Here is a 17,616-nt window from a genome sequence, read left to right as displayed (position 1 = left end):
ATGGGGGCCATCTTGGATTCTGCCTCCATAGCGGTGGGCACGGGGAAAAGGTAGAAAGAAGAAAAGAAAATCATAACTTTTTTTAGAGAGTGGAAAGAGCCTGAGCCCAGTGAGCCCGACTCAAATGCTGGCTGTTCTGTGTAGCCCTGGGCGGCCTGCCATCCCACTACTTAGAGTCCCAGCCTCCTCTTCCATCAAGTGAGGTAACAGCTCAGCCCAGCCAGTCTCTTAGGCTGTTCTGTGGATCAAAAGATGCAGTGGCTGTGAACACACTTAAGGAGGCCTCCAAACAGGACAAACCAGTGGGTGTAAGGATGGCATTATTATATTATTAAGGGGAGTCTTGTAAAAACCCACTCATATGGGCACCTGGGCGGCTTAGTTGGTTAAGCACCTGACTCCTGATTTCAGCTCAGGTCCTGATCTCAGGGTCCTGGGATCGAGTCCCAAGTTGGGCTCTGCACTCCAGATTCTCTCTTTTCCTCTCCCTCTGCCTCCCCCATGCTCGCTTGCTCTCCCTCTCTCCCTCTCAAATAAATAAATAAATAAATAAATAAATAAATAAATAAATAAATAAATAAATAAAATCTTAAAAAACCCCACTCATAAAACAGCCCTGGACACACCTGAGGGTACATACACGTCCAGAGGGCACAATATCATTCCCTCAAAATCACGCCTTCTGCTCTAATTCTGACTCCTCCGCTGGCCTGGGCTAGATGGGATGCATGCATACATTCATTCATTCATTCATTCATCGAGGCTTTAGTATGTTCAAAGCCCTTCACCATGTCCTTCGCCTTAATACAGACAATTCTATGACATGGGCATTATTAACCCCTCTTTACAGATGAGGACAGTGAGGCTCCAAGAAGCCAAAAATGATCTCCCTGAGCTCACACAGCTACATGTGATTTGGTCCCAATGTGTCCTCCTGGGCCACGCTGGCCCCTCTCATAATGGAGTCCCGCCCCCAGCCCCCGCCAAGCGCAGCACCTTGCTTCACTCGTGCGCAGCACATACCACCGTCCAAGAGCATCTTCCTTCTCCTTTGCTTTTTTTATTGTTGTTCTCTCTCTTCCCAGTGAAAACCTAAGTTTACTTTTCTGTTCAATGACCACAGTTATTTCGAATCCCTGGAGAGGTGGCAGGTGCACAGCAGGGGTGTAGAGCAAAGCTAGGGAGTGAATGAATGAAATGGGAAGCCAGGTTTCCAGCAGCGTTCTGCCTGTCTCAAAACCCACACTTTCAGGACCCGGGGCTGGTTGACAGTCACCCCTTCCCCCAGGGCCTGCCTCCATGGTCCCTCCCAACTTTTCCCTTTGGGGACAGCTTCTCAGGAAGACTTCCTCGGCCCCCAGGGACCACCCACATCATGGTGGCTAGCAGATGCATTCAGCAAGTCAGCCTCCTCCACCCTCTTCTGTGACCAGGTGGCTTGTGGGAGAGCTGAGCGGCTGGGGAGGTGGGGGTGGGTGGCCAGCCCAGCCCACTGGCTGCCTCTCCTAGGGACCCACAGCACCCACACACCCAACTTTTAAAGCCCAGCCGGACTCTGGAAAGGTGAGTTTCCCCAGACCCCCCTCTTGGGCCTCTCTCTGGGCACGGTGTCTCCCACCCCCCTGGGCCTTGAGGGAAACCTCCCCTGTGGGCCTCTCCCTGCTTCCCATCATGCTCTGGTTCACAGCGTGCTCAGGAACAGAGCCACCCGTGGTTCCTGGAAGCCAGCAGAGGGATGCTGATGCTTTCTTTCTGCTCTGTGAAGGCTGGGAAAGGCACGGGGAGAGCCCCAGAGTGCGGCCATCCCAGGGGCCTGTGAGCTGGGTCTGGCTTGCTTTCTGAGCCAAGGACTTCTCTTCCAGGCTCCCTGTCAGCGCCCATGACAGATACTCACCTGGACCTCCCACCCTGCCCCCCAACGGAACCAAGAGAGACCAAGTCCAAGGCACATTGTCCCCGTGACTGATACGGCAATGATCATTCATGAAAATCCACCCCTTGTCCACAGCAGGGCCACTTCCCTCCCAGCCCCTCCTGGAAGGGTCTCCAAGACCACCGTAACTTCATCCCTCACAACAGCCACAGTATTCACCCCTGGCATGCACACGGGGCTGCCTGGGAGAGGCTTGCTCAGTAGCACTTATAACCACACACTCTAAGTGCCTGTCCTGCACTTTGTCCTGTATCTCCAGGGCAGAGTTCAGGCCCGACATATAACAGGTGCTCTGAAAACATGGCTGCTGAGTCAGTCTTGCAGAAAGGGTCCTGGCAACAGTGAAGAGAGGGGTTTGTCCGCAGTCCCAGTACTTCCGGGCTGTGTAACTAACCATGGGCAGGTCCCTGTCCCTCTCTGAGCTTCAGTTCTCTCATCTGTATAGTGGAGATCAGAACTTGCAAACTACTGGCCCAGAGGTCCCATCTACATTGTGGATGTGTTGTTTATGGCCCATTCAGTGTTTAATTTTATTTTAAAATTCATTCCCAACATTTTAAAATAGGGAGATTTCCATAAAACCTAAGGTTTTCAGCTTTTGTTGAAAAATGAGAAGATCTGGCTATACTGGGCCCCTAGTCTCACATATACAACTGGCTGGCCTGGGCAGCAGCTACCCCTTTAACAGGGGTGTTTTGACACAGCGCTGCCTCCCCTCACTCCCTAGAGCCTTGCCCAGTATGCTTCACTTGTATATGTCACTGCCTGGCCCCCATAGGCATCTGAATTTGTCACCCCTGAATATCAGCATGACCTGTCTATTCTTTGGCTCTATGATACCTAAAGGAATCCTACGGGATCCCCAGGTGACAAAAACCATTAACACCCTGGATGAGAAGCCACTTCAGCTGAGAGGAGCGAAACTGCTGTTTCTAAGGATGACACAGAGTCTATAAATAGCCTCAGAGCCAGGTGAGTGCTGACACCTGCCCAATCTCACCTGGGCCGGGAGTCCTCGAGGGCTGGGCATGTTTCCGTTCAGAGCTCAGCCCAGGGACTGTCCCTCCTCCTGATGCCACTGAGGACAGACAGTACAAGTAGGGATGACTTCACAGCTCAGCCTCTCCGGCTTGGGCAAGAGGTAGTGATGACATTTGATTTTCCAAAGAGGGTAGGAGTAACATGAGTGAATGAGGCCAGCTCTCAGTCTGGGGTCCTGGGGATGGGGGTACTGCTCCATCAATGGCTCCCCGGTGCTATCCAATAATGTTAGACCTCAGCCTGGCCTTCAGGACCCTCTGTGATTGCCCCCTACCCACACCCCAGCCTTTCAGCTTATGGTCAACATTGCAGCCTTTCCTTGAAGGTACCCTGGCCTGCCTCTGGCTTATTCCCCCCCTGAAATCTCCTCTCCACATCTTTGTGTCTCTGCCCCTCAAATGTGGTTGTGTCTAGGCTGATCCTCCAGGCAGAAACCATCTTCCCTGTCCCAGTCCCACAGCCTCCTCTGGCTAACTCCTCAGCTTCTCTCTTGCTGTGTTGTCTGTCCCCGGCTTGTCTCTCTTGCCCTCCCCACCCCATTCCAAGCTCCATGATGGCAGCGGGAAGGGTCTGGCCTCTGCAGGACTCCCTGGCCCTGGAGTCAGACAGAGTCCTCCCAGCTCCAACACTCTAGCCCTGGGCAACTCACTCACCCGTCTCTTAGGGCTTTCCTTCCCCATCTGCAAAATGGAACTGCCTCCCAGGCTATGGGGGGAAACAGACACACTAAGGACTGGGGAAGGGCTCTGAGAACTAAAGGGGTTGAGTGAATAAAGGCAGCTCTTCCCTGGGTTAGGGCTGCTCAGGCTTCGCTGGGGTGGGGGATACATGGAGGCCCCCAGGAGCAGGCTTGAAGGACAACAGGGCACCACTAATCCACCTGGCGTAGCGAAGGGCTGTGTGAGCTGAGGACCCGGAACTGACATGGGGGGTTATTCCTCTCTTCCTCTTTCAAATCTACAGTATTCACTGATGCGGGGGGATCTGGGAGACTGCTCAGGGCCCAGATGGGGCAGGGAGCATGCCAGCTCCCCACTCAGGCCCGTTCTACTCAGGGCACAAAATCATGAGAAAGGAGGAGACATTCCCCAGGACACAGTGAGGCTCCCTCCTGGGCTGGACCCTGGGGAGCCTCTGGGCTCCAGGATACAGCTGGAGCATCACTGAGTGACCAGGCTTCTCCTGGGCCAGGAATAGAGAAGGGGACTGTAAACTCCCAGAAAAGGGGCAAGCCAGAATTCTAATTCTGCGAGCCTAGGACACGCTGACCTCATGAATTTACTCGGGTCAGCATTTTGCTGTCTGACCCCTTCCCAGGAGCTGATTCAGGTCTCAGCTCAAGCCCACTTGACTCCAAGGTTCAGCCCATACCCTCTTCTTGAGCCCCTTGGACCTCTGAGGCCCTGCAGCTGAGACCCACTGCTGTCTGAGCCCTAGACCTGAAGCAAAGACAGTCTAGACCCCATCCATCACCGACACTCATAGCACAGTGCTTAACAGTTGACACACGCCTCTCTCTCTTGTTTATTTTACCCTTGAAACAGACCTGGGAAGAAGCAGGGTAAGGACTACCATCACATCCTTATTCTCCAGAGGGGAAACTGAGGCTCAGAGAGGTCTGAGAAGATTGGCGCAGGCTGGCAGTGGAAGATGCAGGGTGCTCCTAGCCCTGAGCAGTGCCTTCCTCACTCTGGGTCCTTGTTTCCCATCTGGAGATTGCAGGTGTTAGCTGAGATGCCCTGCCAGGGCCCCTATTATTTACTTACTGTGGACCCCCCACACCTACCACACTTCTATGAAGCCCCCCTCAACATGGGGGGTAAATCCTCCTCACCAGTGTTCTCAGTTCCCCTTCTCTTCCTGTCTTACCTTTTCACCCTTCCTTGCATTCCCTATGGAATGGCCCTTGTACTGTTTCCTGCAGGTACATTCTTGGGGTGACTGCTGTGGGAGGGGAGCCAGCAGTCAGTTGACCCCGTTGCTGGGGACCAGGCCTGTTAGTCTATGGGGTTGGGGAAGGGGCATCGGACCCAACCCTGGTGGAGGGCTGGGGCCTGGCCAGAGCCTGCTGGGCACCTGCTGAGTTCCAGGAGTGTGGGAAGAGGATCTGGTGTCCAGAAGCATCTGGAGAAAGGGCCAGACTGGGACTAGGAGGCCTGTGGTCAGCAGGGGGGTGGTCTCTGCCTGCATCCTCCTGCACCTCTCACTCTGATCCACCTCTCACCTCCACCTTCTTTGTCTCTCACCCACCGTCTCTCTTGGTCTCTCTGTCTGCAGGGCCTATGGGTGGAGGGGAGGCCTATACAGAGGGCTCAAACGTAAATTTTTGTTATATTCGAATAAAAACATATGGATGCTCATATTTTGGAGTTAACCACGTTTTAGCATATTTCCTTCTCTCTTTTTTTAATCTGGGACCCTTACAAAGTGGAACCGGCCCCCTTTAGCCAGGTCGTGTCTGTCCCTCAGGTCGCTAGACCTTGGGAAACCCATTGAAAGGAGCTCACGCTCTGTCGCCCCAGCCTCCTGGCTGCGCCTCCCGCCGGGGCCGCCAGGGGTCGCTCGCGAACAGGCCCGGAGGGGACGGGTGGGGGCGGGGCCTCGAGGCCGGCCCGGCCAATAAAGGCGGCGACGCGCGGCCGTGGCTGACTCTGGCCTCTGCGCGCGCGTAACTGTCGCTTCCGTCGTCTCCGCTCCTACCGCCGCTCTCCCGCCCCGACCTGCCCCCGCGATGCTGGCGCTGCGCTGCGGCCCTCGCCTGCTCGGCCTGCTCCCGGTCCCGCGCTCCGCGCCGCTGCGCCTCCCCGCGCTCCGCGCTTGCAGCACCAGCAGCGGCGGCGGCGGCTCCCGGGACTCGTCCTCCGCTTCCCGGAACCCGCTCGTGTACCTGGACGTGGGCGCCGACGGGCAGCCGCTCGGCCGCGTGGTGCTGGAGGTGAGCGCGCTGCACCCGGCCGTGCCGGACTGGGCGTGGGGGACGCGCCCGGCGCTGTGCGCGACTCGCTGGGTGACCTTGCTCCCGACACCTGGCCATGGGCCTCAGTTTCCCCATCACTAGAAGGGCGCATCAGATTGGTCTCTTCCGGTGTCCTCTCGGCACCTTGGAGGCGGGAAGGAGGGCAAGTGTGGAGGAGAAAGTTCAAGGTCAGGTCGTCGACTGTGAGAGCCCGGCCCTGCTGGCTGGCCCCGGGGTCGGGGAGAGGTCCTGAGACCTCGCGGGGTCAGCGCCCGGACCCGGAGCTCCGGGGCGGGTGTCGGGGTTCCCGGCAGCGGGCCGGCGGGGTGCGCTCACGCGGCGGCCCTTGCATAATGCAGAGCCAACCCGGCCCTGCCCCCTCGGTGGGCCTCACCCGCCTCCGGGCGCTGGGGCAGGAGCCAAGGTAGTTTCTGGCAGGCCAGCCGGCCTCCTCTCGTGCAGGGCCCCCCGGGCTGACCCGGGACGGCCCCCCTGCAAGTCGGGGCAGTGTCCCCGGGGCCCTTCACCCCAACTCCAACCGCCCCCCACGCTCCCGGACTCGCAAAGTAAGAAACAAATAGGGGGAACAAACGGGGTCGGGGGGAAGCTCAGGTGTAGCCCTCAAGCCGGAGGCCCTTTTGAACAGAGACCTCCGTTAGTCCTCCGTTTCCTCTTCTGGAAAATGGAGACCACCCTCCTTCTCCCTTTTATTTTAGTGGTTCCGCACCAGGGTGGCTCTTGAACCTTGGAGGCAAGAGGCCTGCTTGGATGGGGCTCTGGTCTCCCCTTACCCAGCCCCCACCCCACTCCCCTGCCTCTCTAAGCCTGTTTCCCCTCTGCGCATTGAGCTTGGACTGGCCTCTCTCCCGGCCCTGAGTCTCTGATGCTTGGGGCCCAGCTGTTGTAGCTCTGCCAGTTTTGCCCCTGGAAGTAGGCCAGGATGGCACTGTCCTCTCTTCCGATAGATAGGGAAACCGAGGCTGCCTCCTCCCAGCCTGGTTTCAGGAAACAACTAGCAGAGATGATAGCTCCCTAGGCTGCCTCTGGGAGCCACAGGCATGGAAGGGGCTCCTTGGCCGCTGTGGGGGTTGGGTGGTTGAGGAGGTTCCCTCCGTCACCTGCCTCTGGACTGACCATCTTCTCTTGTCCCTCTTCTCGCCCCACAGCTGAAGGCAGATGTCGTCCCAAAGACAGCAGGTAAGACGGGGCTTGGGGCCTTCTGAGTCTGGTCCAGATGGAGGACAGAGGGGCCAGGCCAGGTGGGTGGGTTGATGAGAGAAGTTGGGGCACAGAGGCCCGTGACCAGATGGGAATTCCACGTGAGGCTCAGCTGCTGGGTACCCTGGGCCAGCTTTCTGTCCCTCTCTGAGCCTCAGTGTTGGCCCTGCCCACCAGGCCAGTAGAGCCTTGGAATCAGTAGAAGCACATGTAAATTTCCACCAGGACCACTTCCTCCCCGCTGGTGCCCGATGGGGCGGTAGCTACATGGCCGAGGGACTCCCTGCCAGGAGCATGTGCTCTTGTCTCAGTGCTTGGACACTGGGACACCGAGCTGTAAGAAGGAGGTGACTTGCCCCGGGTCACACAGCCAGAGCAGACCTAGGGAGCGGGCCTGGGGTCTGTCCACCCCCTGTTCACTTCCTGGGGGGTAGAAGGGTGCTCGCTAGAATGAGCGGTGACCCTGCAGTTGCGGCCTGGCCCTGTTGACCTGCCTCTTCCTTCAACCCTCAGAGAACTTTAGAGCCCTGTGTACCGGGGAGAAGGGCTTCGGCTACAAAGGCTCTACCTTCCACAGAGTGATTCCATCCTTCATGTGTCAGGTATGGTGGCCCTGTCTGCCTCGGTTCCCCGTCTGTGAGGGGGGGTGATAACAGGGGCCACCTTGTAGGGTGGTTGTGAGGATTAATGAGATACCGAAGGGAGAGCGATGGATTACTCTGTGGGCCTGTCTTCTCACCCAGAGACAGTGGAGCGGGTTGGGCGGCCCTGGCCCTTGAGCAACAGGGCAGTGGCAGGATGGGCTGGCTGGCAGAGCCTGTCGGGGGGACCGGCATTGAGATCTGGACGTGCACGGGGGCGGGGAGTAGATCTTCAGGCTTTGGAGGACCAGCGTATTCATGGCAGTCTCTGACCAAGTCCCCCTGTATGTCCCACTGAGCACTTGGCACGCTTGGCGTGGGAGATAGGGAGGGAGGGAGGGAGACAGCACCGACAAGAACGAACAGGTCTGGACTCGGAGCTTCTCCTTCTAGAGCGGGGCATCTTTCTTGGTTAAATGAATGTTCTTTAGTCTTGTGTGCTGCCTGTTTTTCAAAAACATCAGTAAGGCTGTGTCAGAAGTTTGGGGATAGATGTGGACAGCAGGAACTTCCCCAGGGGTCGAGACCCCAGCTGTGTGGGGGTCACCCTCTGTTAGGTTAGACCCTGCTAAGACAGGGGTTGGGGTCTTGAGGCCCACAGACCATAGAGGCAGGGGCATGAGTGTCATGACCTCTTTGAAGTCCTTCCAGCCCAGAATTCTCTCCCCCATTCCCTCCACTCCGACCTGGGGCTGTCATCCTATTGTGGTGAGTGGCAGTGGGTGGGGGCTGGGCCTGCTGACGTGTCGAATGTGGTGACTGCAGGGATGGGAAGGGAGGCTGTGGCCATGGGACAAGCCGGGCCAAGCCTGTGGCTTTCTGCCGCAGAGGCCCTCCCAGCTCTGCCCGAGGGAGGCTGTGGATGACGCAGGAGCTGGAGGGGCTGTCCTGAGCCAGGCTAGGGTCTTCCTCTGAGCAGCATCGGGCAGGGGCGGGTCCTTCCAAGGCTGGAGGGCTCTCTGAGGCATGAGTTGGCAGCACCGGGAGGCCCAGGCCAGGGTTTTGAATCATCCCTGTCTCGCGGCACCCTGCTGGCATTTGTGGGTGCTTAGGTCAGGCTGGTCGGGTCATCCCTGTCACCTGAGGATCATATATCTCCATGAGACCTTGGCCAGGGGCTGCGGCTGGGGCTGACAGCCACTGGGCTCTTCTGGCCACTGCTCCCTTGGAAACCTCGGGCAAGCTGTGAGGAAGGATACCGGGCCTGGGGGGATTCCGTCCTGGGTCTGCAAGGCGTAGGGAGGCTACCGGGCCTGGCGAGGGGGGAGGTGCCCGGCAGGGAGTGGGGCTCAGCATAGGGAACTGGCTCTGTGCTGCTCCCCCGACAGACCAGACATGGGCACTGGGTCCCTCCCCTGGCCACCTCCCTGTCTCCCCTCCAAGAGTTGTGGGTAGAAAACTCTAGGTCACTACCTACGAATCATCTCAGAATGGCCATTAGATCCTTTGAGAATCATTTAAAAAACTTGCCCAGATTAAAAAAAAAAGTGAATCATGTGAACGGTAGGGTAGTTACTAATGGTAGAAAATACTGAAGCTTTATTTTTGCTTATTTTCCTTGTTATTTCATGAGTCCAGACAACCTTGGATGTTTTCTGACCCCTTGGCCTGCGGGGCTTCTGGCTGGGTGGGCCCCAGGTGGGTTGGGGGCCACCTCCCCGCGCCACGGCAGCCTCCCCCTGCCAGTTCTGGGGGGTGGCCGCTCAGAAGGTGCTCTGTGCTCACAGGCCGGCGACTTCACCAACCACAATGGCACCGGGGGCAAGTCCATCTATGGAAGCCGCTTTCCTGATGAGAACTTCACACTGAAGCACGTGGGACCAGGTGAGTGGGGGCCGCCGTTCCCCGGTCTGAATGCCCTGAGCTCGGCCCGGACACTGCCAGGCCCACCGTACCCACCATGCCTGGGAGGCTGGGACCGATTGCCCCATATCCGGTGATGCTCCTTCCCTCCTTCAGCACTCCGGGTTGGAGTGTTGGTTTTCCTGGAGCTTTGTCATGCTGAGCTCTCCGTTTAAAAAACAAGCCTCCCTTTGAGACGCTGGGAGAGAAAGCCTTTCAGCAAAACCCAGCGTTGTGTCACGTTTAAGACCCAAGATGCAGAGTGCCAAAGTCCCGTTCTGGCCCTGCCATGGAGAGCTTCCACAAGGCCCTCTTGTCCCTGGGGCAGCACGGGTGGGCAGGCCCCGGGGAGCTGCTCATCCTCTTCAAGCTCCAAGACCGTCAGACCCCAGTGGCCTTGTTGTGGGGGGAGCGGCCGCTCTTGTCGGTAGCTTCCCAGTGAGGTGCCTCCTGGGTCAGCATGGCTTCCTCCTGCCTGTTTTTGCAGGTGTCCTGTCCATGGCAAACGCAGGCCCCAACACCAACGGCTCCCAGTTCTTCATCTGCACCATAAAGACAGACTGGTGAGCCCCCCGCCGCGGGCTGCAGGCCCGCTGGGCATGAGGGGTGGCCTGGCAGCCAGAGGAGGGTCTGTGTGCTTCTTGGGGAAGGTGGTGTGAGGCTGCCCTGCGCTCTGGGGCAGGAGCCCTCAGCTGGGCTGTGTGGCCATGTGGGAGAAGGACCAAGTTTGTAAAAGGACTGAGGGAGAATGTGGGTTGTTCTTACAATTGTGTCTATGTTAGGCTTCCATTTGCTGTCAGCTGGAATTTTCTCCATGTGTTGTGCAAAAGGACTTTCACCACATACGTTTGGGACATGCTGCAGAACCTGCCAGGCCTCAAGATGGCCTGTGGAGGCAGCCTATTTGCTTGGTTTAAACTGGTGTTTCCCGGCTTACCTCGAGCTTGGAACGCACCTTGGAGCTCTCTTGCCCACGTGCCTGTGGATCCCACCACCTAATAAGTTCCTCTGCCCACAGTCACCTGTGTCCTAGCCCTGAGGCATATGGGCTTGAGGGGACAATAGCTGGCCAAGAGCCAATTCTTTAATAAAGCCCATTTCCTAGGACTTTAGGAGACCTGAGTGGTAGGTGGACACCAGCTGTCTCTGGCCCCCAAGCCGGAGGGGACAGACATGTCAGGGCGTGGGCAGGCCATTGGCTGGCTCCGCCTGTTCTGCGCTCCTTCCGCGGAACCCCCGGCAGGGCCTGCAGCGCTGCCCTTGGATGTAACCAGTGTTGACCTTGCTGCCACTGGACTAAGCTGCCTTTTGGATTCTTGGAACTCTCTCAAATGGAGAGCCGCGCTTGCTGTCTTGGCTCTTCCCTTGCCACTCATGACCATTAAGATGGTCCTATTTACACGGACCTCTTATTTCTTGAGAGTAGTTGGATACCCTGTTCACCCCCTGTGCGGAACAAGAATAATTCACTTTCCATAGCTGAGGTTACCAGGATCCAGGTGAAGTGGCCCGGGGGCAAGGTCACACGGCAGGGCAGGCAGCACGTGCCCCGGAAGGGAGGGACCCTCTGGTGTATTTGGGGGAGCTCCGCAAGCCTTGATACCGGAGCCGTAAGGGGTGGGTCCAGACTTTCAGAGTGAGTCCCTTCCAGAATCGCTGTCTCCGATAAATAGTTCCATGACCAGGTGACAATGACATTGGGTGGCATTGCACTACTCATATTCTTCCCTGGCTCAACTCACAGGTTGGATGGCAAGCATGTCGTGTTCGGCCATGTCAAAGAAGGCATGGATGTCGTGAAGAAAATCGAATCTTTCGGTTCCAGGAGTGGGAAGACGTCCAGGAAGATCGTCATCACAGACTGTGGCCAGTTGAGCTAACCGGCCTCGGCCACAGGGTGCTGGGCTGGTAGTGGCCGCCCACGTGGTGACACACCGAGGTGGCCACGTCGGACGCCAGCAACAGTGCCCCGTCTGGTTGCCTGTGTTCATGCCGCTGTCACTGTGTGCTGGAGGAAGGCCTCTGCGGAGCGTCCGCTCTCCACCGGGCCCGCCACGCTGCTTCCCCAGTGTCCGCCCCCCCTCACCGCCCCATTTCTGGACGAGTATCACGGACATGATGTCACCACTCCTCATCAGGCCTTCTCTGTGATCCCCCAGCCCAAGTTCACCCGTGCCTTGGACTTCGGGGGGCTGGTGATGGCTCAGCTTTGGGGACAGGTTTCTGCCTTTTCCTCGGCCGAGCGGGGAAAGCCAGCCGCCGCAAAAGGGCCATTATATCTGGGTAGTGACCTCTTCTAATTGGAATAATTTGACTAGCAAGATTGCCAAGAAATGAAGCTGTGACACTTAACTACTCCGTGCCATGGCAGGACCCCACTTGGTGGCCGAAGCCACAGAACCCCAGAGCCTGGCCTTTGGAACGTAGTTGGGGCTTTTGTGCACGGTCCTCGGCCACGGCATTTACCCCCGGCCACTGTGAATCCTCTTGGTTTGCTGCTGGGGTTTTTGAGGAAGGGTCCGTGGGGGTAGAAGCAGACGAACCTGGGAACAAACCCACTGCGTACTGTGCCTAGTCCGTGAATTGGTGAAGAATGGAAATGGCCCAAACGTGCTCTGGAAGAAAGCAAACATGTCTTTTCTGGAGGGCTTTGATTTTTCTGTGTTTAATATATCTACTGATTTTGTATATAGTACACTTGTGGGACATTTATTTGTGTTCACTTGAAATGTGAAAATAAATCCTATTTTCTATGAAAGACTATCTGGCGTCTGGTGGTATTAGGAAGCAGGGTTTATAACTCTAGTATTTGGAGCCAACCTTTACTGAGTTCCCGCACACATGTCTGGGCTATGCTGAGGGCTTCTACTTGGACTATCTCAGTTAATCACTCCAGCAACCAAGGACAGTATTGTTGTCATCCTCAGAGATGAGATGGGCTCAGACAAGCGATCTTAGCACCCACCGCCTGTCCGTGAGCACTGGCTGACTTTCCCCCGCCCCAAAATCCCAGCTCCACTTCTTGGTGACCCCGAGTCTGTTTTCCTCAGCTGCATAATGGGGTAATAGTAATGGGCCCTCATTTTAATACACACTCGAGTGACAGGGATGATGACATTTCCCATGCGCCAGAGTCTTAGAGAAGGATCCGTATTCATCTAAAGTTAGGTATGGAGTTGACTATCCTAGATTTGCCACTTACACTTGGGATTCTAGGTGATTCTGAACTCACCGGGAAGGCAGATTGGGGAGTGGGAGAGCAGGATTCAGAACTCAAACAGCCCCAGAGATGGCACAGTCTGAGCGATAGAATAATCGCATTCTGTTCACAAGGTGAACAGAGTTACTTCACCGGGTTCCCAGAGTCCGATTATGTGTGCTTCCTGTCATTCTGAGGTCACAGTGGCTGGAGTTGGGTCATTTGGAGTCCTGGAGGGTTTCCATGAGGGCAGTTGCCAGAGTTCAGCTGCATGGACCGGGAGCTCAGCTACCTTAGCAGTTTTTAAACAATTCTCAAGAGCCGTAGGGGTCCTCAGAACAAGGGGGAGACAAGGGACATGGGCCCCTAAGCTCCATTTTCAATCAGATACCCTCTTCCTTATTGAGGCTCTACAAGGGGTTTCATTTGAAGAATGGGATCTTGAGCCCAACAGTAATCAGGATAATGGTGATAATAATTGGTGATTACTCATCCAGTCCAACATTTTACAGATCGGTGAACTGAGGCCCCAAGCGGGGTCACGATGTCACAGGCGACCCTGTGAGAACAGGGGTGTAGTACCTGGGACGCACCAATCCAGAGGGCTCCCTGTGGGGGGCCTCTCCCAATGCCCCTTGGTCCTTCCATCCCCACATACAGAGCTCTTGTGATTTCTGAGGTCAAAGCCACAACTTCTGTCCCTGTGGAGTTTTCTCTTGACCTCTGGGGACTCTAGGGAAGCAGTGATGCCGGTGACAAGTGTGAGCGGCAGCCCCTCGAGTTGCGACCTGCTGGCCCCGTGGTGATTTCTGAGAGTCTCAGGGTCACAGAGCCTGTGGGGCTTGCGTCGTCGACTTCACAGAGCCTTTCCCTTTCCATGAGCGGGGAGTGTGTGTGTGTGTGTGTGTGTGTGTGTCCCTCCATCCAGAGGAGTGCGGTGTGGAGCAGGGGACTGGAATGCAAGAATTGCCTAAACACGGAGTTTCCAGAAGACGGGGCCATTCACTGCACTGGCCAGTTCTCTTCCAAGCACCCCGCCCAAGGGCCTGGACCTGGTCTTACTGGATCAAGCGGGAGCCTGATACACAGGTAAGAGGGTGACTTGCCGGCACGTAGCACCTAATGCACGAAAGAAACGGTGAGTCATACACATGCTGTCGGATGTCATCGTGTGATGCCATGGGAGCACAGGGTGTAAATATCTGGAATATCCTTTTTCTGAGACAACACATGATAAGCTTTTCAAAATGACTTCGCTGAGGTGTGATCTGCACATAAGAGAACTCACACATTTTAAGTGTACAGCTCCATCACTTTTGACAAATTCACACACCGGATTAAGTTCTGGAGCATTTCCATCTCTCTGGAGCCGCCCCTGTGCGCCTTCCCAGGCAGCCGCTGAATCCTGTTACTGTATATGACTCTCGCCTATTCTGGGACTTGGTATAATATGGAGTCATGCAAGATTTGCTTTCTGTGCCTGACTTCCTTCGTGGAGCGTGTGTGAGAACATGGGAGAATTTAACGCACCTCTGGACTCTCGTGTCTTGCTCCATGAAAGGAATGTCTGTGAATGTTTCCCGGGTCTGGTGAGGCTGGAAACAATGCTTCTAGGAATCCTGGGGGTTCGGGAAAAGCACGCACATGAGACCTATTGAATACAGATCTCTGTGGGTAGGATGTAGGAATCTGAATTTTAAGATAATAATTCTGAAGTTTGAGAATTTGAGCACAGGCCAGGGTGGGCGACATTCAAAAGGAAACCACTAGACCACTAGCGTCATTGGATACTTCTGGAAACACTTTTTGCTGGAAGCTCTGGGGATCTGGAGCAAGCCCTCCACTTACAAAAGGTGCCTCGTGACTCTTGGATGGTGAGGGCGAGCAACCTGTCCAGCCCAAGCTTTGTGGGCTACTGCTCTTCCACAGGGCTGGCAAACATGGCTTCCCAACGCCACAGCGTAGTGAGGTGCCTTTGAGGGGAGGACCCCTGTGTGGGGGCCTCAGCTCTTCCTTTGTCATCAGGAGGAGGGTCTGGCTTGGGTGGGTCCAGACTGGACAGCATTTCTCAGTGAGTGGCTTCTGGGAATCAAAAGTCAGCTGGGTGTCCGGGCCACTGGAACAGAGTGGGTTGAAAAAGTCTTGGCACCACTGAGCCTCCCAGATCAGTCTCAGCCTTAAGAGGCCGTCCAGAATTATGATGGTATTATTATTATTATAACATTATGACGGTTAATTTTATGTGTCAGTTTGACTGAGCCATGGGGTGCCCAGCCATTTGGTCAAGCATTATTCTGGATGTGTCTGTGAGGGTGTTTCTGGAGGGGATTAACTTTCCAATTGGTAGACTGAGTAAAGCAGATTGCCCTCCTTGGTGTGGGTGGGCCTCATCCAATTGGTTAAAGACCAGAATAGAACCAAAGGCTGAGTAAGAGGAACTCCTCCTACCTAATTGCCGGAGCATCAGCCTTCTGCCTCCCAACCAAAACATCTGCTCTTCTTGGGGCTTGAGTCTGCTGGCTTTTGGACTGGAGCTTACACACATCAGTGCTCCTGGTTTTCAGGCCTTCAGACTTGGACTGGAGCTACACCAACGGCTCTTTGGGGTCCCCAGCTTGCCAACTGCAGATCTTGGAACTCCTCAGCCCCCATAATTGCATGAGCCAATTCCTTATAATAAATCTTGTTCTATATATATATATATATATATATATATATACACACACACTATTGGTTTGGTTTCTCCAAAGAATCCTGGCTCATTTTTTCTTTTCTGCTTATAAAACCAAAATGCGCTTGTAAAAATTCAAATGTTACATAAATATATAATATAGAGAATCTAAATTACCTGTAACCCTATTATATTAATAGTCAGTATGGGTTTCTGCATTTGCTTAGGGTATAGAATGCTGCAAAAAACACTCTTGCCCCAACAACCGAAAAAAGGCGAATAAACTATAAAGTCATGACTTTTCTTGAGTTCATTGGAAAGGCAACTAGGCAATCTGAGTTCTGAGGAGAGAGGACAGCCAAACCATCTCACCTGTGGCAGGAGCACTGCAGAAAGATCCGGCCACAAGACAAGTGAGGAAGATGAAATCCAGTAAAATTTTATTGAATTGTTAAGGCAAAGGACGGACTAATTTGTCTGGAATGGCTGGGGCCCCTCCGCGCAAAGCAAGTTCACATTCACTTTCAGGATCTCTTCCCCAGGCCTCCACTGGATGCTCAGGAGAAGGGCCCGAGACCTGCCTCTCTGCTGAGAGTCTGCAGTGATTTTCAGCTCTTGGCATGAAGCCTTGCTCACTTCCTCAGATGCTCTCCTATGAAGCAAAATTCTGAATCCACTAGGGAAAGGGCCATATTCCCTTCATCCCCAGGAAGAAGTAAAAGCTCATGCTGGCTGGGGGAAAGATAGAAGAGAACATCCTGTAACCCCCTGAGAGGGGCAAGAAGCCATCCAGGGCCCGAGAACCCATTCTGATACCAACCAGAAATCAGCTACCCCTGGAGAAGAACAAAAGTGCACCCAAGACATGCCTAAGACTGAAGCCGGACCAGGATAACATGCCCCTACCCCAAGCTGCGGGACAAGGAAAGGCATGGAGAGGGATACTGTCTATGCTGCCCCAAGCCGGAAGTAAGTGTTGTACAAACACTGAGAAAAAGCCCGCCACACCCCAGCTCCACCCCAAGCCCAGGTGGCTGCTGCTGCAGGAGTCTGCATGTGGGCCTCTGAAGGTAAGGACGGCGACCACAGAACCCATCCCAGCTCAACCCCTGCCTACATCAACTAATTCCCCACGATAGACCCGAAACAAAGAGCAGCATGCCCACTGCCCAGAGCACACACTATACTGCTGTCTCTTCTGTTGTACAAATAACATTCAGCATTCAAGGGAAAAACACTGTTGATAAATAAAGCCATCAACAGAATCAGGCTCAGATATAACCCTCCCAGATGGGGACATTAAAATAACTGTGATTAGTATGTGGAAGTAACTAGCAGGAAAGATGTACAACATGCATGAGCAGATGGGGAGTAATTTTAGCAGAGAGAAATTATAAGAAAGAGTCCAGCGGAGATACTACAAGGAAAAAATATATATATATACCGAAAACGACACCAAAAATGGAGATGTCGGGGGATGAGTTCAACAGTAAAGTCAATACAGTTGAGGAATGTATCTGATTTGCCGAAGGATTATAGATATGACACCAATGGACCATCAACAGAAGAAAGAACAGATAAATTAGACTTCAGTTTAATTAAAATTAAAAATGTTTGTGCCACAGAGAACACCGACAAGAAAGTGAAAACCCACACCATGGGAGAAACTATTTGCTGATGCTAGGATGTAAAATAGTCCAACTGCTTTGGAAAACAGTCTGGCAGTTCCTGGGATGACTGCACACAGAGCTACCAATTCCACTCCGTGGTATGCACCAGAGAGAAATGAACATCTACACAGCGACTTTTATGCAAATGCTTACAGGAGCATTATTGATAATCAAAAGGTGGAAACAACCCAAATGTTCCTCAATGAGCAAATGGATCAAAAGTGGTATATCCACACAGTGGAGTATTATTTGTCTATAAGAAGGAATGAGGTGCTGATCCACGCTACGACCTGGGTGAAGCTTGAAAACATCATACTGAGTGAAAGAAGCCGGTCACAAGAGACCACAAACTATATGATTTCATTCATATGAAATGTTCAGAACAGGAAAATCTATAGAGACGGAAAGTAGATTAGTGGTTACCTAGGCTGAAGGGGTCGGTGTC

At 54.4% G+C, this 17,616-nt stretch overlaps 2 protein-coding genes across 5 annotated transcripts in view; one reads left to right on the top strand and one right to left on the bottom strand.

The window, feature by feature from the left end:
* ZCCHC24 (zinc finger CCHC-type containing 24) overlaps positions 1-17,616 on the bottom strand; it is a 115,238-nt gene that overhangs the window by 24,213 nt on the left and 73,409 nt on the right. Inside the window, exons 3-4 of one of the 4 annotated variants that reach the window (XM_081824015.1) lie at positions 14,361-14,481; positions 9,306-13,949 (exon numbers count right to left, since the gene is read on the bottom strand). The exons of 1 other annotated variant lie outside the window; for it this stretch is intronic. In XM_081824015.1, coding sequence (XP_081680141.1) covers positions 13,897-13,949; positions 14,361-14,481 — 174 coding nt within the window. In that variant the 3' untranslated portion in view covers positions 9,306-13,896. 2 more of the 4 variants (XM_081824011.1, XM_081824013.1) reach the window with 2 other exon arrangements.
* PPIF (peptidylprolyl isomerase F) lies at positions 5,634-12,389 on the top strand. Its single transcript, XM_006734971.3, has 6 exons — positions 5,634-5,909; positions 7,097-7,127; positions 7,662-7,750; positions 9,517-9,613; positions 10,119-10,194; positions 11,376-12,389. The coding sequence occupies exons 1-6, from the start codon at positions 5,706-5,708 to the stop codon at positions 11,509-11,511; spliced, it is 633 nt and encodes a 210-aa protein (XP_006735034.1). The 5' UTR covers positions 5,634-5,705; the 3' UTR covers positions 11,512-12,389.

Source organism: Leptonychotes weddellii, chromosome 6, assembly GCF_054177405.1.
Source record: "Leptonychotes weddellii isolate Sample4059 chromosome 6, ASM5417740v2, whole genome shotgun sequence".
NCBI lineage: Eukaryota > Metazoa > Chordata > Mammalia > Carnivora > Phocidae > Leptonychotes > Leptonychotes weddellii.
Note: the sequence above shows the minus strand (reverse complement) of the source record. Positions and strands in the feature narration are given on the sequence as shown.

Coding starts and splice junctions, on each gene's coding strand:
- PPIF (XM_006734971.3), top strand. CDS start 5,706: ATGCTGGCGCTGCGCTGCGGCCCTCGCCTGCTCGGCCTGCTCCCGGTC. Junction 5,910..7,096: donor TCGGCCGCGTGGTGCTGGAG/GTGAGCGCGCTG, acceptor CTCGCCCCACAG/CTGAAGGCAGATGTCGTCCC. Junction 7,128..7,661: donor TGTCGTCCCAAAGACAGCAG/GTAAGACGGGGC, acceptor TTCAACCCTCAG/AGAACTTTAGAGCCCTGTGT.